The sequence below is a fragment of the Lissotriton helveticus genome, chromosome 8 (assembly GCF_964261635.1).
Source record: "Lissotriton helveticus chromosome 8, aLisHel1.1, whole genome shotgun sequence".
Taxonomy (NCBI): Eukaryota; Metazoa; Chordata; class Amphibia; order Caudata; family Salamandridae; genus Lissotriton; species Lissotriton helveticus.
Window position 1 is genome coordinate 1260388 of NC_136069.1, and position 24950 is coordinate 1285337.

Consider the following 24950-nt stretch of genomic DNA (forward strand, 5'->3'; position numbering starts at 1 on the left):
CAAAGCGAGAAAACAGAGCAGCCCACCGCCCACATGAAGAGAGCGGAGGTAGGCACAGGACAGTGATCGGGGAAGAATCAGAGGTGGAATTATATGAGAGGTTTCTGGCTGGCATCTGAGTCTCACCAAATTTTCAATGTAGATGAGGGTCTGATCGGGAAATAAGAGACCAAGGTAGCCTAATGCTGACTCAACCAAGACATAGGAAAAACAGGATGGCACCTTTGCGTGTGCATGAGAGGCGCTGCAACAAGGAGGTTTGCTGCTCCACCAAGATGCACAGGAAGGACAAACTGACCGCAAGGGCCCAAGAGGAATGCAAGATCTTTATGTGGCCATTCTGCCTTCTCCTAGCACCCTGAAGCAAAGGAAAAGCCCTGTACGATAAACCTTGGCTGGAGAAGGAATCCTTTGAACAAAAGGACATGGCCATAGCGGAAGACTGCATCCAGTATGGGAGAGGAGATCCCAAGTGGAACTCCCCTACATGCAGGAATGCCCAAAAAGATGGGAATGCCATGTTAGGGAGAAACCAGTAGAGCTACCCAAAGTACGAATGTACATGGTACTACAGAGGAGCACGTCAGGGACCATCTGTGTGCCATTGGCTCAAATGGATAAAGAAGGTCTAAGGACAAAGTTACCACCATTGTTGGATGGAGCAGGGAAATAAGCCAGCAATACCCGATATCAGAAGTCTGCTAAGTAGTCTCATAGGAAAGCAGACTAACATGGTGTTCACCCAAACTCGCATCCCAGCAATTATGCTGACAAACGCCGAGCATGACGGGCTGCATTCAATTCATACAGGCACCAAATGTGGATGGCCCTGAGGGAGATGTTTCCTGACTGCCCTGACGTAGGAGGGTTAATGGCAGAGACTATAAAGACAGGGAAGACTATAACCAATTTTCTGGATAGGATGAGGCAGCAATAGGGACGAGAGACAGTACATCCGTGGACTGATACGGGGCCACAAGTCACATTCTTTTACAATATCCTCAAAAAGGGCAGCCCAAAACCCCATGAACGTTAATCCACAAAACCAAGCACAGGGAAATCTGAATGCACCTTGCATTCAGCCGTAGGAAGGCTAGGCAGGAGCCGCACCACTGCAAAAGGGATCAGGTAGTTGGACAAGCACGTGGCAACAGCAACCATAGACAGGGAACAGCCTTGGAAGGGAGGGCTAACTGTCTGGGAGGTAATGACTTCACATAAACACAGAGTCCAAATGTGCAGTGAGTTATACCCCCAGAGTAGCTACCACCCATTCACCGACACCCCAAAAATGTACTGTACTAAAACCAAAAGAATGACCAATGAGACAATATTAGGAATCCAAAACTTTTACTTGCGTCTAGTGATTCAGAGCTGCTACATGTGCTCTGTCGACTGCGTATACGAACTAAAGCTCACCGTCAGGGACGCCTGCGGGAGCAAAGGCCGCACTCTGCTCCTGATCCCCCAGGGTGGGGTTGGCTGGTCACACCCCAGGGGGAGGACAGTCTGATGAGAGGGCAGGCAGGCTCCCAGACAAAGTACTTAGAAAGCAGGCACCCAGGTCCCTATGTCCAAAGTCAATGGGGACCTCGCCCTGTATTATGCAGTCAAAAGGTCCCCATTCCTGGGTATGCATCCCAGAAACGGTGTTTCCTCCATGGCCTGTACTTCCAACAGCGCCCCCAAAAACTAGAAGCCTAGAGCTAAATGAAGGTCCCCTTTTAGTTCTAAAACAAATCTGTCCTCAAGTGACAGTAACCAAGATTCATGTACACTGGGATAGTGCAAATTCCATAACCACCACAGCACATGCACAAGAACCAATATGTTGTGAGATGCCTGCATGTTGTCAAGCCAGTCCGGAGGTTTGCCAGGTTAGCCAGACATTCCAGAATTGCAGGGCAGTTCTGGTTCATCATCATCATCACTTGTCAGCTTTCTGTGAGAGTTTGACCTTGGCCTTGGACTGCCCATGTTCTCATGATCCCAGCTTTTCTTTTACCTCTCAAGTCTTCCAAATCTCCTTAGTCTGGTCACCGTACCATACTTCTCAAAAGATAGCAACAGGAGCATGCCCGCACATTAGGAGTCCTACCCACAAGCAAGGGAGCACAGGTCCAAATGCTCTGGAAGTAAGCAGGACGTGGTGTGAGAGAGAGTAGGTTTGCCTGGGAGAGGGGAATTGCCAGTGCCCACCTCAGCTCCAGGCATGAGTAGAACGCTAAATGTGCTCATCCCCATACCAGGCCTAGCAGCTAACCAATGCACCAAGCCTCACATTCACCATCCAGAAGAAGCAATAGGGCCCGACCTCAGACACCACAGGATGGCACAATCAGGTTTACATGGGGGCCATAGAACAACTTTCCGCCCCCCTCCACCACAGGATAAATAAGGTAGCAGATTGTGCAAGACCTATGGAAACACCCAAAACTCAGCCAAAGAAGTCCAAAGTTAGCCCAAAAGAAGTCTCTAGAAAAAGGGTGGAGTTGAGATACCTTGCGCCAAAAGGGAGGGTCACATTCCACACCACATGGCGGGAGCTGAGAGATGCACACACGTGATCTTGGGGTATAATGCCACTACCAACACACTTAATAGCAACACACCCGCAGCACACACCTATGGCACCTCCATGCATACACTAGGAGAGACATGTTCTTGGAAAAACTGATGGCGCCCATACAACCCTAGCTTAAAACTCATGCAACCTGTCTTTATGATCGAGACCACTCCTTAAACATTTTTTGCTGTAATCCAAGCACCCAGTTAGGTACGAAGAAAAGGGGGGGGGGGGGCTGTGGGGACTCAACGACTCATAAAAGAGATAATTTGCCTGATTACCACTATACCACCTTCAAGTTTTAACCATCAAAAAGATACCACAATCGGGGCCACCTTCCGGTGCCTCACTGAAAATTGTGGAAATGGCATGTGGAGAACACAGCCCAAGGGAAGTACAGGAACCCCGAAGAAAAAATCATTTAGGGCGGCGCACATGCAATGTTTTCTGAATTAACCAAAATTAACCGAGTTCTTATCCAACAGGTTTGCAATAGAACCTCCAAGTGCGCCACCTTTCAGCTGCCAAATCAACACCCCAATGTGGACCTAAAGTGTGTGAACCAAAATTACAAACTTCACCATGTACGTTTTTGTTTCAACTGTTAAACAAGAAAAACCCAATGATCAGAGGACCACAGTCATCTCCCCCTGAATCCATATCAAGACCTGCAATTTTCAGTAACAAATAATGTGTTATTGTGCTTTTATGCACCCTCTGTCTGTGTTGGGTGCTGCTGCACCTATCCAATGCTAAAGAACTGCCTGGTCAAATGGAGTTTGTTCACAGTGCTAGCACAGGGATCTCTCCCATGTCACTTACAATTACACCAACCCAAACACTTGCATTCCACATGCACTACACAGAGCCCTCTTAAACAGCATGTGGTATCAGCGCATGACCGCAGTGGGCTCTAAGACATCAGCTAAGTTGTGTCACGTCTTTTCACTGATACTGCATACATTAGGTGCAGACAGGCTTTACTTGTCCCAAGACGTAGCCCAGGAGTAAGCAAAATGCCTTCTCCACTTATACCTGCGCAGAATCAGTGCCAAAATGCAGCCCAACAAGGTAGAGACCCACAGAGTGGTAGTGAATCTAACCTGATACAAGACCAAACCAAAGGATCTATACCTTTTCACCAAGCCTAGCGAGACTCAAACTGAGCTAGACAGGATGCGCAGAAGGGGCACCACAGGGGACGATACTGTTTGGCCCCGGGACTTCCCGAAGAAGAGATTCTTGGAGGTAGCAAAACCACCAACTCAATGCACAAACACATCTGCACCTGTCTCCATTTGTGGTCCAAGGGTGTTAGCGTATCTGGGGCAGTCTTCTTTAACAAAAAGTGGACCCCAAACATGGAGTTCCTAAGGAGGGCCATCCAGCTCGATGATGAAAAGGGAAATGAGTCTAATATGTGGGGTTGAACAAAAGCATAGACACCCCATGTCAGGAAATCTGGGATGCCAAGGTGGGTGGATACACTTGTCTAGAAGGGAAGGAGAAACCCCATACTGTACGGAAGCTTATACTGTATTCCTTATGTTTGAGAGGTAAAAGAACGCTTCCACTGGGCACAAATGAGAACTGCAGCACGATCATGCACATTCGGGATACGCAATGGGGCACGACCACACTGATGGACAGTTACTGGCAGTACTGTGAATTTGCCTACACTCAGCTCGCCCCCAGATTGTGTTGACTGTGTTCCCTCATGACCAACACACCTGACCCTGGTCATTCCCGTAGAAGAACTAACGTATTTGTACCAGCATCCGCTAAGGAGGAATATAGCTTTGCTGCATCAGGCTCGTGAAAAAAAACCATCAGATTATTTTGGCTGGGCTCAGTACAACTACATTCAAGAGGTATTCAGAATATTCACAGACAAACTAGTATCAGCAGGATAATCCATACCCTTATTTACATTGCAGACAAAAGATAATGCCCACTGTCTCCAAATAACCAATGGGAAATGATGAACAGCACTGAGTTAGGCCTTAATTCAATCAAGGAACAGCTGAGAGCAATCCGCCTCATGGTCATGCCACATCGATATGTGTTAAACCTAATGACTGCGATGAAGGGAGGGGTGTGTGCCAAGATTGGTGTTTCCTGCTGCATGTGTTTTCCAGGGAATGACCTGGATAATGTGAAATTGACTCTTGCCATCCAAGCACTACACCATTTACAAAGAGACATGTGTGAAGAGTGAGGTACCTCTGAGCAGGAGTGTTTCTTGAATTGGTTCACCTGGCTCCTCCTGTGGCTTTCCGGTCTACATTCATCAGTGTAGCCAGTTTTAATTGTTTCTTGTTTTTGTATGGTTCGTGCAATTGGGGACTTCCTGCTGTAAAAATCCAGGGGCATATTATCAAGAACGACGTTAAAAATTATCGCCGGTTTAGCGGCAGAAAACTGCTGCTAAAACGGCGATAACGGGCTTGATAATATGCTCTTGAGAATTCCAAAAGAAGTCCATGTTCTGGTGTTAACATGGGCTTCTATTGGAATTCTCAAGGGCTTATTATCAAGCCCATTATCGCTGCTTTAGCAGCAGTTTTCTGCCGCTAAACCGGCGATAATTTTAACGCTGTTCTTGATAATATGCCCCCCAGTCCTCAAATTGGGTAGAATGCATGTAACTAGGAAAGTAGTTACTTTCAAAACTGAAGACGAAAAGGCTTGTAATAAAGCCACTGTGATGAAGTATGACTTAGATAATGTAGTTGAAAATGCAACTAGAGGGGAGAATGTTAATATTGAGAAAGTCTACGTTAAGATGAATAACGATACAATCATGTATACAAACAAAATCTCATCTTGACGATTTTACACGTTATGAGCTCCACGTACACCCCAACTCAGAAATACGTAGTCAGACAGGCACTGAGACTCAGTCCTGAGGTCACTCATTGACTGGTCACAGGTGGGGTGGCACATAGCCTGCAGACAAATGCACAAACAGGGAATCCCAGATCTATCCCACAGATAGGTGCAGCAACACCACAATGGTCCAGGGAGTTTGGCCCCAATAAAGCACACATTGCCTGAGGTGTGCAATGGATCCTAAAATGCCATAGTCAGATGCCAAATAGAGTTAGGAACACATAGCCAATCAGGACACAGCCAACACAGTACACACAATGAACATGGATATCTGGACACATTACCGACTGGCTGCATTCTGTCCACGCAAGGTCGAGGATCACCTAGATTTCCTATCAAGTGCTTAATTTATGACTCCACAGACAGTGTTTCACAATCCTTACCAAAAAAGAATCGACCGAAACAGTCCTCAGAACCTATACCTGCGACTGTACTCCCAGCCACATTGTTTAATTAAACAAACTGTTCCTGTTTTGCCAAATGCCTCTTGTCTCTTGTTCTTTTTCAAAGTATTTCATGGTCAAGCAACATCATGAAGCCCTTTCTCCATTTCTGATTAAGGCTCACACTGTGGATACTCTTAAACTTAGACAGTACAGGCTGCCACTAGCAAGTCGCCCATCATGTAGTTGACTAAATTTTTAAAAGAGATAAGTAAACAGCACTGCATTGTTTTAAATGTTAAATATGTTCAGGGCTGCTGATTTTATAAATGAATAAAATATGTTTGTCAATCTGAGGGGGCAAGATGAGTGGTGGGGTATGGCATTAAAGTTTGAAGCTCAATGATGTAAAAGAATGTGAACAGAAATGAGTGATAGAGTACTCTGAAGAACAGCACCATGAATACTCCAGGACTGAAGACGAACAGCTGTGTGAGTGATGTAGTGTGAGTCTGTGTGAGGTAACCTGCCTCGTCCCTACCCAGGGATTTGGCTTTGGCAATCGATATCTGTAGAATGTTTGGGTCTGTCTCTGGCCTCCTCATCCATAGCCAGCAGCAGGGAGTGAGAATAATTGCAAAGCCTACAGCACCTCCTCCAGACATCTCCTTCCTGTTGCCTGAACTGCATGTAGGGGAGAGGGGTTGGGCTAAGGCGCTCGACCTCGGACCTGGGGATCTGGGTTCGAGTCTCGGTAACGACGCCAAAAACCCCCTGTGATTCTGGGCAAATCACTTAATCTCCCCGTGCCTAAAAAAAATGAAAGTGTGTCCTCATGTAACGTAACTGGTGCTATGTAAAGCGCTCTGATAACTGATTCGGTTCGGTTCTAGTTCGCGCTATATAAAACTCTGCAAATAAATAAATAAAAATAAATGTAGCAGTAGCTATCTAGGACTAACTTGGACCCAAACAACCAACACGGATAGTACCTCTAATGGTGACCTGTCTGTGCTGCTAACTTACCTGTCTTAGTCTTCACTGCTTCGGTTGGGACAAGGGTGGGTAAGGGGGCTCAGAGTGATGAAGAAACGTTTGAGGTTGGGCCTGGATCCTTCTGTCTTGCTCTTGGGGGCTTCTTCCCAGGACATGCCTCATCCTGAAGGAACTCTTGCTGAGGCTGAACCTTTTCATGGGTCCAGACATAGCACCCACAGAGTGCAAAGTACCATTCTCTACAGAGGCTGATACACTCCTCTGTTCTCTGCGCAGACTCTGCCACAAGTGACTCTTACTCAAAACATTCTGACTCAGGCAGTCCTCAGGCTCATCCAATAATGCATGTGGCCAGTCACACGCTCTACAGGCAGATTGGCAGCCAGGCCCTGCTATCTGAAGTCCTCTGCCCACTCCTCTGTTGCTAGGGGATACCTGTCAGTTATCCCACCTCCTCTGGGCAGTGATAGACCTGCCATGTAATTGAGCCAAAAGCACATTCACCAAGAAGCATTCACTCTCCAAAGAATAGCAAACCTACTCGTGACCAAGTCACTGTATGGAACTGTCCATTCACTCTGTGGTCAGGAACCCTACATATGACCATGTGGCTTAACTTGGAGCAGGTACACTTCACCTAGATTCCACCTGTGGATGAACCTGAGGCACGTACACTCACTGACACATAAAACCATGGTTAAGGATGAATCAGGAGCAGGTACCCTCTCACTGACATGTAACCTCACCCCACCCAGGTGACCACCACAGAGCACCTTCCTCAAGACACCCAGGTGACCACCACAGACTACCTTCAAGAGACCCAGATGACCACCACAGGGCACCTTCCCCAAGAGACCCAGGTGACCACCACTGAGCACCTTCAACAGACCCAGGTGACCACCATAGAGCACCTTCAAGAGACCCAGGAGACCAACACAGAGCACCTTCCTCAGGAGACCCAGGTGATCACCACAGACGCCTTCAAGAGACCCAGGTGACCACCACAAAGCACCTTCAAGAGACCCAGGTGACCACCACAGACCACCTTCCTCAAGAGACCCAGGTGATCACCACAGGGCACCTTCAAGAGACCCAGGTGAACACCACAGAGCACCTTCAAGAGATCCAGGAGACCACCACAGAGCACCTTCCTCGAGAGACCCAGGTGACCACCACAGAGCACCTTCAAGAGACCCAGGTGACCACCACAGAGCACCTTCAAGAGATCCAGGAGACCACCACAGAGCACCTTCCTCGAGAGACCCAGGTGACCACCACAGACCACTTTCAAGAGACCCAGGTAACCACCACAGGGCACCTTCAAGAGACCCAGGTGACCACAGAGCACCTTCCTCAAGAGACCCAGGTGATCACCACAGAGCACATTCCTCAAGAGACCCAGGTGACCACCACAGAGCACCTTCCTCAAGAGACCCAGGTGACCACCACAGACTACCTTCAAGATACCCAGATGACCACCACAGAGCACCTTCCTCAAAAGACCCAGGTGGCCACCACAGAGCACCTTCCTCAAGAGACCCAGGTGACCACCACAGAGCACCTTCAACAGACCCAGGTGACCACCACAGAGCACCTTCAAGAGACCCAGGTGACCACCACAGAGAACCTTCAAGAGACCCAGGTGACCACCACAGAGCACCTTCAAAAGACCCAGGTGACCACCACAGAGCACCTTCCTCAAGAGACCCAGGTGACCACCACAGAGCACTTTCCTCAAGGGACCGAGGTGACCACCACAGAGCACCTTCAAGAGACCCAGGTGACCACCAGAGAGCACCTTCAAGAAACCCAAGTGACCACCACAGAGCACCTTCAAGAGACCCAGGTGACCACCACAGAGCACCTTCAAGAGACCCAGGTGACCACCACATAGCACCTTCAAGGGACCCAGGTGACCACCACAGAGCACCTTCAAGAGACCAAGGTGACCACCAGAGAGCATCTTTAAGAGACCCAGGTGACCACCACAGAGAATCTTCAAGAGACTCAGGTGACCATCACAGAGCTCCTTCCTCAAGAGACCCAGGTGACCACCACAGAGCACCTTCAAGAGACCCAGGTGACCACCACAGAGCATCTTCAAGAGTCCCAGGTGACTACCACAGAGCACCTTCAAGAGACCCAGGTGACCACCACAGAGTACCTTCAAGAGACCCAGGTGACCACCACAGAGCACCTTCAAGAGACCCAGGTGACCACCACAGAGCACCTTCAAGAGACCCAGGAGACCACAGAGCACCTTCAAGAGACCCAGGTGACCACCACAGAGCACCTTCAAGAGACCCAGGAGACCACCATAGATCACCTTCGTCAAGAGACCCAGGTGACCAGCACAGAGCATCTTCAAGAGACCCAGGTGACCCCCACAGACCACCTTCGTCAAGAGACCCAGGTGAGCAGCACAGAGCGCATTCAACAGACCCAGGTGACAACCACAGTGCACCTTCAACAGACCCAGGTGACCACCACAGAGCACCTTCCTCAAGAGACCCAGGAGACCACCACAGAGCACCTTCAAGAGACACAGGTGACCGCCACGAGCACCTTCAAGAGACCCAGGTGACCACCACAGAGCACCTTCCTCAAGAGACCCAGGTGACCACCACAGAGCACCTTCCTCAAGAGACCCGGGTGACCACCACAGAGCACCTTCAAGAGACCCGGGTGAACACCACAGAGCACCTTCAAGAGACCCAGGTGACCACCCCAGAGCACCTTCAAGAGACCCAGGTGACCACCACAGACCACCTTCCTCAAGAGACCCAGGTGACCACCACAGGGCACCTTCAAGAGACCCAGGTGACCACCACAGAGCACCTTCAAGAGACTCAGGTGACCACCACCGACCACCTTCCTCAAGAGACCCAGGTGACCACCTCAGGGCACCTTCAAGAGACCCAGGGGGCCTCCACAGAGCACCTTCAAGAGACCAAGGTTAACGCCGCAGACCACCTTCTTCAGAGACCCAGGTAAACACCACAGAGCATCTTCAAGAGACCCAGGTTAACGCCGCAGACCACCTTCGTCAGAGACCCAGGTTAACGCCGCAGACCACCTTCGTCAGAGACCCAGCTGACCACCACAGAGCACCTTCCTCAAGAGACCCGGGGTGACCAGCTACAGAGCTCAGCCCTCAAGATGTCTGTGCTGTGGCCAGACCTGCAGTCCACCTCACTTGGCGTCTTAGGAGCTGGAACATGAAGCATGAATAGAGAAGCAAAAGCATTCCTCAATACTTTGATTTAATTAGATACATATTGAAGTTGTGTAACTTTTTGTGGGCGATTGTATTGCAAAGAAAATTCTTCATTTGAGCTAAGCCTTTTTCTAATTATGAATTTTATTGATGTTTTTGTGATTGCTGTTTTAGTGATGTTTGAGTTTTATGGTGTAGAGTTAAGTAAGTTATTACTGATTATGAGGAGAGAGTGTTTGTACAAATGACAGGGAGACAAGAGCGCTCTATTCTTTTAATGTCCTTGGTATATGAGATGTGATTGAAGTTGCACTGATGTTTTTCGGCTCAGTGATTCCTTGGCGAGCCTTCCTCAGGATTAGTGAGACCGGGACTGCACTCTCTCCATCAAAGTTTAGAGGTTATTCTCCTTGAGGGTGCGAATGAACATATAGAAATACTTTGAAGAAATTAAACGCGCAAACGGTCTGGAAGCTGTGAACTGAATCCCATGGTAAATGTAAATGTATCCGCCTCACAATTCAATGTCCAGATGCGGGTGCCGGGTTGACAGCAATTATATACTTGGGTATAATTAATACAGTTGTCGGAAAGGTAGGGTTTCTGATATGTCGGGAAGTATGACGCCTTGCTCTGTTTGTGTTTTGTATGTATTACTGTGAGTGTAACACGGTGCAACCAGGATAGAGGAGATACCCTATAACACTTATGTGTGTGTGGGCCCAAACCAACACAGTTAAAGAAAAGCAAAACCCCGGGCACACCTTTGTGGGTAAATATGCTAGTTAGCAATGTCTGTAATGACACAATTACATAATAGAAGGTCCATTCAAGATTAATAGAAGGTCTTCAGTTTGTTTAATCTTAGTCATTAATAGGCACTACATCCACTGGCACCCGCCGCTTTACCTTCATACGGGCACTTTCGTTCTAGGATCTCCACTATCCTGGAGTCTACCTTTTTACTTACCCTTGGATTGGCTAAGAATATCTGCTCTTCTTAATCTTTACCCGGATCGGCCGGGTCGGAATTATCACCGGCTAGGCGATTCATGAAAATATTCCCACGTGTTACATTACAGCCCTGAAGAAGTCACGGGATACTTCCCAGTGTGACGAAACACATGCTGGCTGGTTGTGCCTATCATGACTAAGATTAAACGAATGGAAGAACTTCTATGAATCTTGAATGGACTTTCTATTATATAATTGTGTTATTACAGACATTGCTAACTAGCGTATTTACCCACAGACGTGTGCCCGGGATAATTAATGTAGTTGTTTGAGGATGGCAGGGGGGACTGTACTGCCAACTACATACTTTGCCCTGGAGGCTTTCAACAAACTGCTGACAACTACTGAGAACATGCCGCAGCTGCTACTTATATAACCTAAAGTCAAAACCGACTAATAACTTAAAATGTTGGTTGAACTTTGGAGAACCCAGGTTTGAGTTGATTGTAATTTTAGCTGATTTGATTGACACATTGCTGCTAGCGACCACCAGTCTGGATTCAGATACACACTTTAGGAGAAACCAGTTCATAAAGTGAGTTAACATTTGTCATTTCTATTTTTAGGCGACATTGATTTCAAGCTGAAAGAAAACCCAAGGACACCGGGTGAGTATAATTGAATTTATTAGTTATTATTGGACTGATGCTTTTATGTTATTTAATTCAATTCCAGAGACATTAAATATTTAAATATATCCTGATGCTAGCCTGCCATGGGTTTGTAATGCAGAGATGCGTGTGGGGTCCGTCCTCATTGGTCGGTTGTGTGTGTGAGAGAAGACCCTCTCACCTGGTGGGTTTCAACAAACCTGAAGATGTGTTTCACCATTGAGAAAGATCAGTCTGCTTCTCCAAAGAGCACATCAGAGTTCGCTTCCCAGCACTGGCAGCCTTTGTGGCCAATTCATGACCTAAGGTCGGTGCTGGAGTCCAAGTCAAACAAGCATTTGCAATGCAATAGGTCTCGTAGTTGCGAGAGAGTGTGCTATTGGCATTGTAAATGACAATGCCTTTTATTTATGTGTTTGAAAACCTGCAAGCGGTGCGTAAACAGAGCTTGCAGGTTTTCAAACATATAAATAAAAGGCTTTGCCATTTACAATGCCAATAGCGCACACTCTTGCAAATGTGAGAATTGTGTGCCATTCGAGCTATGCTGTAAATATCTTAAGATAAAGCCCGGGTGCCACCATTGCTTCAAAATATGCTTTTTTCTATTTCTTTACTTTGAAGCAATGGCGGCACACAGGCTTTAGCTTCTTCTTTTTTTTATTTTTTATATTTTTATTGGTGTATTTCACATTTACAACATATGACGAATAACATGAATTGCTCAACGTTTTTGTTCATACAGGTGTCCCAGCGTCCATGGTTTGGTTGTTGGCTGTATAGCTATCCCATGGGACATATACGCCTGAGCGTCCCTGCCTCTCTGCAGTGCAACATATAACATAGAACATATACTCATTGGCGTTTGTGTTAGGGGTGTTGATACGGGTGACCTGCCTGATCGATCCCCTTGTCTAGTTGTCTACTCTGATGTGGGAAGAAAGGGAGGGGGAGTAATGATTTAAGAGGTGGGGGGGAAGTCCTGCTCACGAGGTTCCTGCGGTAGGCCCCTGGTTGTCTCTGGCTAGCGCTTTTCATGGGGGCTCGTAGGGTACTAGGAATTTGTCCAAGGTTGCCCACATCCCCCTGTTGGCATTTCTCCATGGTGTGTTTCGTAGGGCCGTGATGTCAGCTCCCCACAAGTATGTCACCTAGTTGGTCCATCCCTTGAAGCTGACTTTGGAGGTGTCTTTCCACTTGGCGCGAACTATCTTGACTGCTGCCGTTAGGAGGAAATCTAGGAGGTTTCTGTTGTGTTGCGTTTTAATGTCCGCCGTTATGAATGCAGTGGTGAGTGAGGCATATTCTTCTTTTAGTGTGCAGCCTAAGGCTTTATTTATAAAGGCAAACATTTTTTTCCAGAATTTTTTTACCTTTATACAGTGAAATATGACGTGCACCAGGTCCCCCTGCTCTATGTCACAGTTCCAGCATCGGTCATTTTCCCTCAGTCCTAGGGTCGCTAACCACGCTGGGGTCCAGTATGTTTTGTGCAGAAGCCAGAATTTTGTCTGAGCAAGCACCGGGGAGATCATGTTTGTCGAAGGGGACGACCATAGGGTGTGTCTCTCTTGCTCGCTAAGTGTGGTGCCTATTTGTGATTCCTAGTAACTGGTTGCTTTGTTGTTGAGCTTAGAGGAGCTGGGGCAGAGTAGTTTGTATATGTGGGACACCTGGTGACCCACTTTGTTCAAATTCTCCATATACTGAATAATTGAGGGTTTGTGTCCTGTTATTTTTGATTTAGTTAGGGCTGTTTTGATTTTGAGGAGGATGTAAAGTTCTTTGTCTGGTAGGTTGTGTCGTGTTTTTAGCATGTTGAAGGTGTAGGGGTTTCCCCCTTCTTCCAGCTGGGCTGGGTATGAAAACCCTAGTCTTTTCCAGGAGTCTATGTCCAGGGGTTTCTCCCTATATTTTATCTTGGAGTTTGACCACAAAGATTCCCAGTTAGAGTTTTTAATGCTGTGTTCCAGTTTTTGGTCTACCTTAAGCAGTGCATGTCTAGTGTTTTTAAGTATGGGGCTATTTTTTTGTGTGTGTTTGTTCGCGGTGAGAAGTGTTATTGGGTTGACATTGCTCAGTATGGCTTTCTCAATGTTGAGCCAGGTCGGCGTATATTTCTTGTTCCAATACAGGGGATCCAATACATTCCCTGTCTTGCTATGAATGCCGTTTGGAATGTCCTGAAATCTGCCAGGTTTAGCCCACCTAGCTTCTTCACTAGCTTTAGTTTTTTAGGCTTATTCTTGGGTTTTTGTCTTGCCATAGGAACTTGTTTATCATTTGGTCTGTTTTGCGGAGGAATTTTTCTGTGAGTGTGAGGGGGAGCATACCCGCCAGGTAGTTGACCACTGGTGTGATCATCATCTTTATTGTGTCTATCCTTCCCCACCATGTGATGAATTTGGGCAACCAGGATTCCAGTAGCCCTTTTATCTTCCCTAGTGTTAGTTTCACGTTTTGGTCTAGGGTGGTCTTGAGGTTTTTTCCGAATTGGATCCCTAGGTATTTGACGAACCCGGGTTGCCAGACTAATCCCGAGTTGTCTATTACTTCTCTGGTTGTATGGACGTTAAGTGGCATGCATTCAGATTTATCTCTGTTTAGTTTGTAGTCGGAATGGGCAGAGTATTTACCTGTGATGTTCATAAGGGCCGCAATAGAGCTTTTCGGATTCTCAGTGATTATGAGAATGTCATCTGCATAGGCTGCAAGTTTGGCTGTGGTCACATTGATGGTGACTCCCTTCATATCTCTATTGGCAATAATGTCTCTGATCACGGGTTTGAGTGCCAGTAGGAACAGCGCTGGGGATAGTGGGCATCCTTGTCTTGTCCCCCCGCCGAAGATTGAATTGGTCTGAGATTCCCCCATTGATAGCTATCTGTGCCTTAGGTTTTGTATATAATGCCATCACTTTCCTCATATACCTATCTCCCAGTTTTTAGGCCTGCATGCACTGTTCTAGGAAGTGCCACGATACTCTGTTGAAAGCTTTCTCTGCATCCAGCGTGATTGCTACCGCCAGCTTGTCAGATTTGGATAACTGTTCGAGAACATGGCACTGGAGCCTTGTGTTGTCGTGAGACATGCGTGTCTTCAGGTAGCCTACCTGTGAGCAGTTTATCAGCTGGGGTAGTACCTTGTTGAGCCTTACGTCTAGAATTTTGGCATATATTTTGCAGTCTGTGTTGATAAGTGAGATGGGCCTATAGTTTTGGGGCTGCTGTGGGTCTTTGCCTTCCTTGGGTATGACTATTATGTTTGCTTTCATCATGGAGTTTGTTACCACCCCCTCTCCCTCACAGTGGTTGAAGACTTTTATCTTGGTTGGGAGTAGATGAGCTTGGAAGGTTTTATAGAAGGAGGCCGTGTAGCCATCTGGATCCGGCGCTTTATTGTCTTTAAGAGACTTAATCGCCATCTCAATTTCGGTAGCGCTCATCTCCCATCCTAGTGACAGAGCCTCCTCATTCGTTATCTTGGGTAGGTCCGGTCTGTCTAGGTATTCACTGCATCCATCTTGGTCTAGAGTTTCGTCTCTTTTGTAAAGTTCCTGGTAGAACTCCCCGAACGTGCGTAGGATGTCTTTGTGTGGGTGAGTGTGTTGTTGCGTGCGTCCGTGATGGATGAGATAGTGTGTTGTCTTTGTTTGTGCTTCCGTGTTGTCTTTGTTTGTGCTTCAGGTATGATGCTAGGATTTTCACTGCCTTGTTTGCCTCGCATAGGTTAATCTGTTTGTATTTGTTTATCCACAGGCCAGCCCATTCACTCAGGATTTTGTTGTATTCATATCTTTTTTTTCAGTCAGCTCTTTTAAGGTGTTGGTATTCCTGGTGTTGTTGATGTGTGATGTTTCTAGGTTCTTGATGTCACTTTCTAATTGGTTTAGGTGTGCCCTAGCTTCCCTATTTCGTTTGGCTTTAATATCTTTTAGTGTCCCTCTGATTGTCGCTCTAAGCGCGTCCCACAGTCTTAGGGTCCATGACTGGCATGTCATTGTCTTTAATGTGGTCCTTGAGGGTTTGCTCTATTTTGATTCTGTCTTCCTGTCTTGTCGTGATTTCATTATTGAACCTCCACCTGCGGGTGGTGTTCTCGTTGTGTCGCCCCGCCAGTTGTAGGCTGATGCATGAGTGATTGGAAATTGTTCTCGTCGCTATTTCTGTGTGTTCTATTAAGTGGGTGTGTGAGCCCGAGATTAGAATGTAGTCTATACTGCTGTAAGAGTTGTGCGGGTTGGAGTAGAAGGTGTAGTCACTGGTGTCGGGGTGTTGTAGTCGCCAGGGACCTTCAGGTTAAAACCTAATACAAATGTTCTTTAGGGTGCTGGGTGAGGCTGGTGGGAGGGTGTGGGCCAGCGACTGTCTGTCCAGGGTGTAGTCTAGTGCTAGGTTGAGGTCCCCTGCCAGCACTGTCATGTCATTTTGGGAGTTTGCTTCCAGTCTCCTCGAGACTCCTTCCCAGTATGCGGTGTCGTCGTGTTGTAGTCACCATGGGTCCTTCAGGTTAAGCCTAGTACAAATGTTCTTTAGGGTGCTGTGTGAGGCTGGTGGGAGGGCGTGGGCCGGCGACTGTCTGTCCAGGGTGTAGTCTAGTGCTAGGTTGAGGTTCCCTGCCAGCACTGTCATGTCATTTTGGGAGTTTGCTTCCAGTCTCCTCGAGACTCCTTCCCAGTATGCGGTGTCGTCTTTAGTTGGGGCGTATGTGTTCACTACCAGTATGGTTTTGTTACCTCTTTTCAATTGTGTTATTAGCAGTTTCCCTGCCTCGTCATGCTGCTCATCTTCAATGGTTATCTTTGAGTTTTTGTTTATCAATGTGATTACCCCTCGCTTCTTTCCTATTGCTGGTGAGCAGGCTACCTGTCCTATCCATCTTGCCCTGAGTCTGGCTGAATCTTCCAGGGATAGTTTAGTTTCTTGTAAGAGTATAACGTCCCCTTTGGTTTTGGCTAGGTAGTCTAGAACCTTTTTCTGCTTGACCGGGTGGTTAAGGCCTTTCACATTGAGGGAGACTATCTTCAGGTTTGATAGCAAGGCAGCGCTATTGTTATGTGTCATGGCTTACCTTGCGTGGTCCTCGCTCTTTGTTTCCTGTGGGCCCGTTTTTATGCGTGGATGTAGTGAGCAGGATATAGAGAGACTTGGAGATAGTGGGATGTGTCAGAGTAGGTTGTCGAGACAGATAATACAAACAACGAACTACAAGAACCTGACTAACGAACTTGTGGACAGACAATAACGTACCGATGCACAAGACTGACAGGACAAACAGGACAAACTCCCCTCCCCTGCCTCCCTCCCACCCGTCCCGCCCTCCCTGAGCTAAACTATCGTATTTTAGACGTGCGACGGCAAGATCCCCGCCCCGCCCTCTCCCCTTGGATACATTGGTATGTTGTGGCTGTTCTATTTCTACTTATGCTTATGCTTGCTCGCTTAGTCGCCTATTCAGTAGCTCTTCCCCTTGTCCCCTCTGGTGGGTTCCCCGCTGTGTATCAGAAAGGATATGTACAAGTCTTTTAGTCTCGCGTGGCTTCCATCAGTTTGGCTTCATGCTCCATTCTTGTTACAGTGTCATAAGTCTTTGTTCTGGCTTCCATCTCGTTGCCCTGCGGGAAATCAGTGACCTTTCTACTCATGGCATGCCGGAGGTGTTGTGTGGGCCAGTGCATTAGGTGTCCTTAATGTCTGAGGTCTTTTGTTGTCATGATTGTGAGGTAGATACAGTTGTGATCCTGAGTGCACGATCTATGACCTTGTTTCTCCCGGAGTCTTCCAGTTCCGCTATCGTGAGGCACATCTCTTTTTCGTGCCGGGTTGTGGATCCTCTATGTCTCAGTCTTTTGGAGCGCTGGGGTTCAGTTTGGTCTTTCAGGCCGTGCTTCCATGAGGTATATAGGTTGCGCAATAAAATTGTTTCTCTGGGTAGGTATGTGTTCCTGAGGAGTTTGCTACTCGTTTTATTGTCTCTTCTTGAGCTAGTTCTCTTGGTGTTACACGTGTTCCGCGTTAGATACTCTTTAATGTCTGCTGTGATTGTTCCATTTCCTTTTTTTTCTCTGCTCCTGGCTATATGACATTTGGTTCCGGTGATGCTCTTCTCTTGCTCGACATCGCCTGCGCTGTCTCCATTTCTTGCGGTGTCGGGCCGTGCAGGTATCTGGACAGTTCCACCGGGTCTTCGGAGAAGTTCGATCGCCCCTTTTCGTTTATTCTAAACCTTGTGGGGCCTACAAAGGAGAACAGAATGTTGTCATTTCTTAATTTGTCTTGCTGAGCCAGGAATCCCTTTCTTATGTCTACTGTAGGTTTTGAATAGTCCTGTGTGAGGATTATCTTCTGGCCGTTCCATTGTAGGTTTTGGTTTTTCCTTGCTACTCCAAATATGGCTTCTGTGTGGTGTGATCTTAACAGTTTGCAGATTATCGTCCTCGGACCAGCACTGTTCGTGGCTTTGAAAGCTGCCACTCTGTACGCTTTATCTAGTTGAAAGGGGTTGTCAAACTTGAAATTCATGAGCTTGGTGACTAGATCTTGTTCTAGTGCTACGCAGGAGTCCGCTTTGTCTTCTTCTCCTTCGGGTATTCCTAGAATCGTTATATTTCCTTTTCTGTTGCGGTCCTCTAGCTCAGCTGTCTGTTTTTGGAGCATTGCGGTCGTCTTGGCTAGCACTGTGATTGCTTTGTTTGTGCGCAGGTCCCCATCTTCTATATCACTGACCCGCTGCTCCACTGCCGACAGCCTGTTGTTTGCTGCGTGGATGTCCGCTCTAGCTGCGGCCAATTCCAATTGAATTGAATCCGTGATTTGTTTTGTTGTTTTTGCTAGATCGTGGACCTTTGCCAGTTTTTTTTGTATCATATCCAGTGTACTATTGATGGGGGACTCTGTGTGTGTCCCTGGTTTCGTTTTCTTTTGTTGCTGCGAGATTTTCCCCTCATTACCGGCCATGTTTGCTAGCTCTCGCTTGGCTTGGAGGAGCTCGAACCTCCTGCTCCTGTTCAGGGCTGCAGGCTGGTGTGCGTGCGCTAGTGGAGGCTCGGCTTGTGTGGCTTTGCTATTGTGCGTTTGTTGAGTGACTTTGTCCTCTGGATTCAAGATCTTCCGTCTGGCTCCAGGTGCTGGCCTTGATTCTGCTGGGGTGTGGGCTTTCTTGTGGTTTGGGTCCCTGCAGGAAGCACTTTTTGCCGCCACTCTCTCTTGTGTTGCGTCTCTGACTTGTTGTATTGTGATCTCTGCTGTATCAGCTCGGTCGCTTGTGTCTGGACTCCCCTGGTGTTTCCCTCTAGATTGGGTTTGCCTGTTGTCTCCCGCAGAGTTGTGAATCTGACCTTCCTGTTGTTGGACTATTGCAGGGGAGGAGGGAAGGCTCGGTGAACTGTGCTCTGCTTGGCCGTGTTTTTGGTTGAGTTTGCTTGCCATTGTACACTGCTCTTCCTGGTTGGACCAATCACGCCTCTTGGCCGTTTTGCGTTCTTGCTCAGGCTCGTGTTGTGGATTCTTCAGTTTGGCACTTGGTCTGCTGCCTTTCGCCCCTTTTTTATCTTTCCCGTTTCGTTGCTTGGTGTAGTGAGGGTGGGGGTTTCACGTTTCGTTCACACCTTTATGTCCGAGGGACGTTACGTTGAAGCCGGGCCTGTGGCGTACTGGGGAATCGCAGCCCTGGTCTCTGCCCCACCTCCTGCAGAGGCTTAGTGATCTTCTGGGTTTTCGCAGGTGTTAAAACTCTGTGGTTACAGACGATTGCGCTGTCGGGTTGTCAAAATGGCGCCCCCCAGTCGTTGGTTTTGCTTTCCCTTCGCCTCCCACGGGGTTGGCTTGTGTTGGCGGCGGGGGGGGGTTGGCAGAGCGCTCCGGTGGGGGGGCGGGTGTGTGTGCCCCTTCCTTCAGCTGCACTGACCTTGTATCTGACGATTTTACTCATTGGCCGGTTCGCTCGGCGTTTGGTGAAGTTGCTGTTTCTCCCGTTGGGCGCTTTCTAATGCCTTGTCCTTGTGTCCGGCCTGTTTTACCCCTCGGTAAGGTTTGTGCTGGAGTTCGCTATGTCTAGGTCCCCCTCTCTTCCCCGAGTGCATCCGCTGGTTCTGTGCCTCTTTGTTTATGCTCTAGCGGTCTTTAAGTGCCCCCTTGATTTTTTGATTGCCTCACTGGCTGCGAGTCTCCGGTGCTCTCCCCTTGGGGCTTCTCAAAATGGCGGCTCCCTCTTATCGGTTGCGGTTTCAACTTAGCTTACTTCCTTCACGTCCAGTTTTTAGGGGCGCTTATTGTTTTCCGAAGCAGCGTTTGGCTACCTCTTTTGCTTCTGATGTTTAAAGCCAAAGCGCTGGTGCCGCCATTGTGACTCAACACTCAACCACATGGGGTCCCCGGCTGAAAGATGAGAGCTGACCTTGGTTCAAAGTGACAGTCACCAAGAGTGTGATCAACAACGCTTGACAAAACTTTGCCATATATAAGCCGGCATCAAAGCTGATGGCAGACAGTTTGCTTTTTCGAGACAATGAGATTCGGCCTTAGTTCTGGCCCAGTCACTTTACTGACTCAGAACCGCTTTTGAAAGACCCACCATTGCATCTGCTCAGGCTGTCATCAGCGCATGGCTGGCTCTGCTTTTCATCCTTCACCAGGTCACATCCAGCTGTCCCTTGCTCCCACCACAGGGACCATTCATCCCTGCATCTCATAGTAAGAGAAGTGCCTGGACCAGCTGTGTTTGTGAAGGAGAAATACGGTCATTGGTGCTGCAGAGATTGCGTTAGAGGAAGAGCACTTGTTCATCAAGCATTGTATGTTATAGTCCGATGACATCATAAGATACAGTCCGTCCTATCTATGGTTTCTTTCTTCTTGACATAACTGTTTACTACCTTTCCCCAGACTCACTGACTCAGCATTTCCCTTTAACCTCCTCTCCTTTCTGTCTCATGAAAGTGAAGGTAGAATTCACAAGCAGATGCGGTTCAAGGAAATAACCTTACGAACCTCAAACATATAAGTACTTTACTCAAAAAATGCAGCCTTTTTTATGCAAATAATTTGGTGATAATATTAGCTTTTTTCAGATTTAGATTGTATTTTTACGTGCCTATCACATGTATGTTTTAATTGTTGTATTGACTTGTATATGTTAACAAGAGAAGGCGGGCATATCACCCAATATACCCCAAAAAGTCTCTGTCCTCCCCAACATCTTTTTAGATACATATCTCACGCGAACGCACACAGCCATGCAAGCAGGCACACGCATAAAGAAGCACGCATGCGGCACAGCCATGCAAGCAGGCACACGCACAAAGAAGCACGCACGCCGCACAGCCATGCAAGCAGGCACACACACAAAGAAGCACGCATGGCGCACAGCCATGCAAGCACGCACACGCACAAAGAAGCAGGCACGCCACATAACCTTGCAAGGAGGCACACGCACAAAGAAGCACGCATGCCGCACAGCCATGCAAGCAATAACACGCACAAAGAAGCACGCACGCCGCACAGCCATGCAAGCAGGCACACGCACAAAGAAGCACGCACGCCGCACAGCCATGCAAGCAGGCACACGCACAAAGAAGCACGCACGCGGCACAGCCATGCAAGCAGGCACACGCACAAAGAAGCACGCACGCCGCACAGCCTTGCAAGCAGGCACACGCACAAAGAAGCACGCACGCCGCACAGCCATGCAAGCAGGCACACGCACAAAGAAGCACGCACGCCGCACAGCCTTGCAAGCAGGCACACGCACAAAGAAGCACGCACGCCGCACAGCCATGCAAGCAGGCACACGCACAAAGAAGCACGCATGCCGCACAGCCATGCAAGCAGGCACACGCACAAAGAAGCACGCACGCCGCACAGCCATGCAAGCAGGCACACGCACAAAGAAGCACGCACGCCGCACAGCCATGCAAGCAGGCACACGCATAAAGAAGCACGCACGCCGCACAGCCATGCAAGCAGGCACACGCACAAAGAAGCACGCATGCCGCACAGCCATGCAAGCAGGCACACGCACAAAGAAGCACGCATGTCGCACAGCCATGCAAGCAATAACACGCACAAAGAAGCACGCACGCCGCACAGCCATGCAAGCAGGCACACACACAAAGAAGCACGCACGCCGCACAGCCATGCAAGCAGGCACACACACAAATAAGCACGCATGCCGCACAGCCATGCAAGCAATAACACGCACAAAGAAGCACGCACGCCGCACAGCCATGCAAGCAGGCACACGCACAAAGAAGCATGCATGCCACACAGCCATGCAAGCAGGCACACGCACAAAGAAGCACGCACGCCGCACAGCCATGCAAGCAGGCACACTCACAAAGAAGCACGCATGCCGCACAGCCATGCAAGCAGGCACACTCACAAAGAAGCACGCACGCCGTACAGCCTTGTAAGCAGGCACACGCACAAAGAAGCACGCATGCCGCACAGCCATGCAAGCAGGCACACTCACAAAGAAGCACGCACGCCGCACAGCCATGCAAGCAGGCACACTCACAAAGAAGCACGCACGCCGCACAGCCATGCAAGCAGGCACACACACAAAGAAGCACGCACGCCGCACAGCCTTGCAAGCAGGCTCAGGCACAAAGAAGCACGCACGCTGCACAGCCATGCAAGCAGGCACACTCACAAAAAGCACACACAACAGGCACACACACACTAACACACACAAACACACACACTCGCACACACCCCCGCACACACACACACACAAACACACCCACGCACGCACACGCACACACACACACACACACACACACACACACATGCACACACACACACATGCACACACCCACACGGCCACACACACCCACGCACACATACACACACACACACACGCACACACACGCACACACACACACACTAGTATGCACCCCCACCCTGTGCATGAAAATATGTGCTTCTATAATTTGCTTCGAATGAAGAATGGTCGTCCATAACCACAGCAGGGCCCTCTTCTGCACGCTAAAGAGCTTTGCAATAATGAACTCGGCTGCACCGGGTGTTATCAAGCAGGAAAACAGTGAACTCTCAGGAGCCCGAACCCCTAAAGCGCGCGGACATCAATATAATGCTGTCTGTCTGCTGTTACCTCTTCACGATTCACTCTGGGATATTGGCCATTATTACAGGATATTTCCATCCAAACTCAGTGGTGGCTGGTGAAATCTGAAAGTGGTGGGGAAGAACTTTGAGATGTACTATACATGGAAAAGGTAATATCTTTACAGACCCTGTTTCATCTCTGCTCGGATTTCCCATCAAGGACTGAACAGCAGCGCAGCTGCACTTTTGGTTTCACATTTCCTTATCAGCCGAACCTGGTGAATAAAGTAAACTTGGTAAAAACAGTTCCACCCTATTTTACCAACATTGGGGAGAGAATGTGGCCTAACGGCTAGGGATGTCGACCTTGGAGCTGGGGAACCGAGTCGAGTCTCGGCAACGACGCTCAACATCCTGTGATTCTGGGCAAATCCCTTCATCTCCCGTGCCTAACAAAAACAAGCATTTGCAATGCAATAGGTCTCGCATGTATGCGAGTTTAAGCTAGTGGCATTGTAAATGACAATGCCTTTAATTAATGTTTTAAAAATGAAAACAAAATGAAAAGCATTCTCATTTACAATGTCAATAGCTCAAACTCGCGTAAATGCGACACCTATTGCATTGCAAATGCTTGTTTTAGATGCTGCTCGCGGCATTCAGTAATTGTGAGCAGCATCTAAAGAAAGGGGTGCGGCCAACATGAAATTGAAAACGCGTATGAGGCGGTTTCACCCAAAGCGAGAAAAAAATAATAATTAAGAAAGCTTCTGTAGCGCGGCCCCTAAAGTGACAGCAGCCCGCCCTGTAAATGAAATAAATAAATAAGCTCAGCCACTAAAGTGAAAGTGGACCGTGCCGAAATCAAGTAATTAAATAAGTGTAGACGCTATAGTTAAAGAGGACCACGCTGTAATTTAAATAAATACATTACTAGTAATATTCAAGCATGCAGCGTGCTGCAATGTCGTGGGTAGAATAGGGAAAGATTTTTAAAGAAAATAGTGCTCACCTACTACATAAAGCAGACCGTGTAACAACACAAGGAAAAATTCCAGTTGTTATGGGAGGTTACAAATGCTGACAAGGCGGTACCTAAGAGGTTCTACTAAGCCAATTCACAAATGAAAAGCAACGATTTCGCAAGGACAATAACAGGAGCGTATTGAAAAAATGGGCGGGAAATGGGTGGAGCTTCTATGCCATACCTCAAAGCAGCATGCTGTGACCAGGCTCTGCCTAAAAATGACTGAAATGCCAGGATAAGCACTCTTTCACAGTTACAGAGCAAGTTAGTGTCTGGTGTATTTCTGTGTGTTCTGTGCCAATGCTGCATTTGAGACAAGGGCAGTGGAAGGGCCTGCACTCACCTGGCAGCTGCTTGCATGATTCTGGTGAGTTGTTCGCTTTGCTGCTATCATCACTTAGTCGTGATGCTGTGCACTGTTCTGTCTCCTACCTTGGTGCCAGATCGCTGCGAGCCCAACTATGTGACTTCTTATCTCGCCAGGCCGCGCCATTGCCTGAATGGACTGCACTTCTGCCTGGAGTGTGGAAAGTGAACTCCACTCAGATGAAATGGTAGTGTATAGGCACAGCAGAACATGGCATCTATTCTAGGCAGGTAAGTCCGCGAGGCAACGCTTCCTATCTCAAGCCTGTGTACCCATGTGTGAGCAGCAAATACCATCAAGTGAGTCTCCTTTCAGAAATCGACTGGCCACTGCCAAACCCATGCCACAGGCGATCATGAGCACCCAGTGAAGACGATCCATGTCTGTTGGATACAGAGACGTACATTAGGATGGTAGTTACATGGTTATGTCCACTCCTGATTGCCTTGCATGATAGCGTGATGGCTATAAGTATTGGTCGCTGTCTACAACTACAACTAGTTCTCGAAGCCGGTCGGAGAGGTGAATCACAGCACACAACTCAGAGGCATGTCTCCAGTGCCTGAGGAAGTTCACAGATGTGAGGGAGCCTTCCCTGAACAGTGAGTTGTGTGCCCTGCCCTCTGCCCCATCTCTGCCTTCTGGTGAACCCCGCCCCTTCTTAACGCTACAAAGACTATGAGCAATAATGTGTCTGAGACCCTTGCCAACTAAATGTATTTCTGTGTGCCATTTTCTTGATTACTTTTTTGGAGGAATGTAATGCATTGGGGCCGAGCACACATGCACAGCACTGTGGATTGTACCATCGTGG

General features: G+C 48.1%; 1 protein-coding gene across 7 annotated transcripts in view; it reads left to right on the top strand.

The window, feature by feature from the left end:
- The window catches only part of LOC144772195 (NACHT, LRR and PYD domains-containing protein 1a allele 3-like), an 884004-nt gene that overhangs the window by 671658 nt on the left and 187396 nt on the right, over positions 1-24950 (top strand). For all 7 annotated transcript variants that reach the window (XM_078656332.1, XM_078656327.1, XM_078656326.1 and 4 more), the window contains one exon: positions 11635-11676. In XM_078656332.1, the coding sequence (XP_078512458.1) occupies positions 11635-11676 (42 nt within the window). The remainder of the gene's footprint in view (positions 1-11634; positions 11677-24950) is intronic.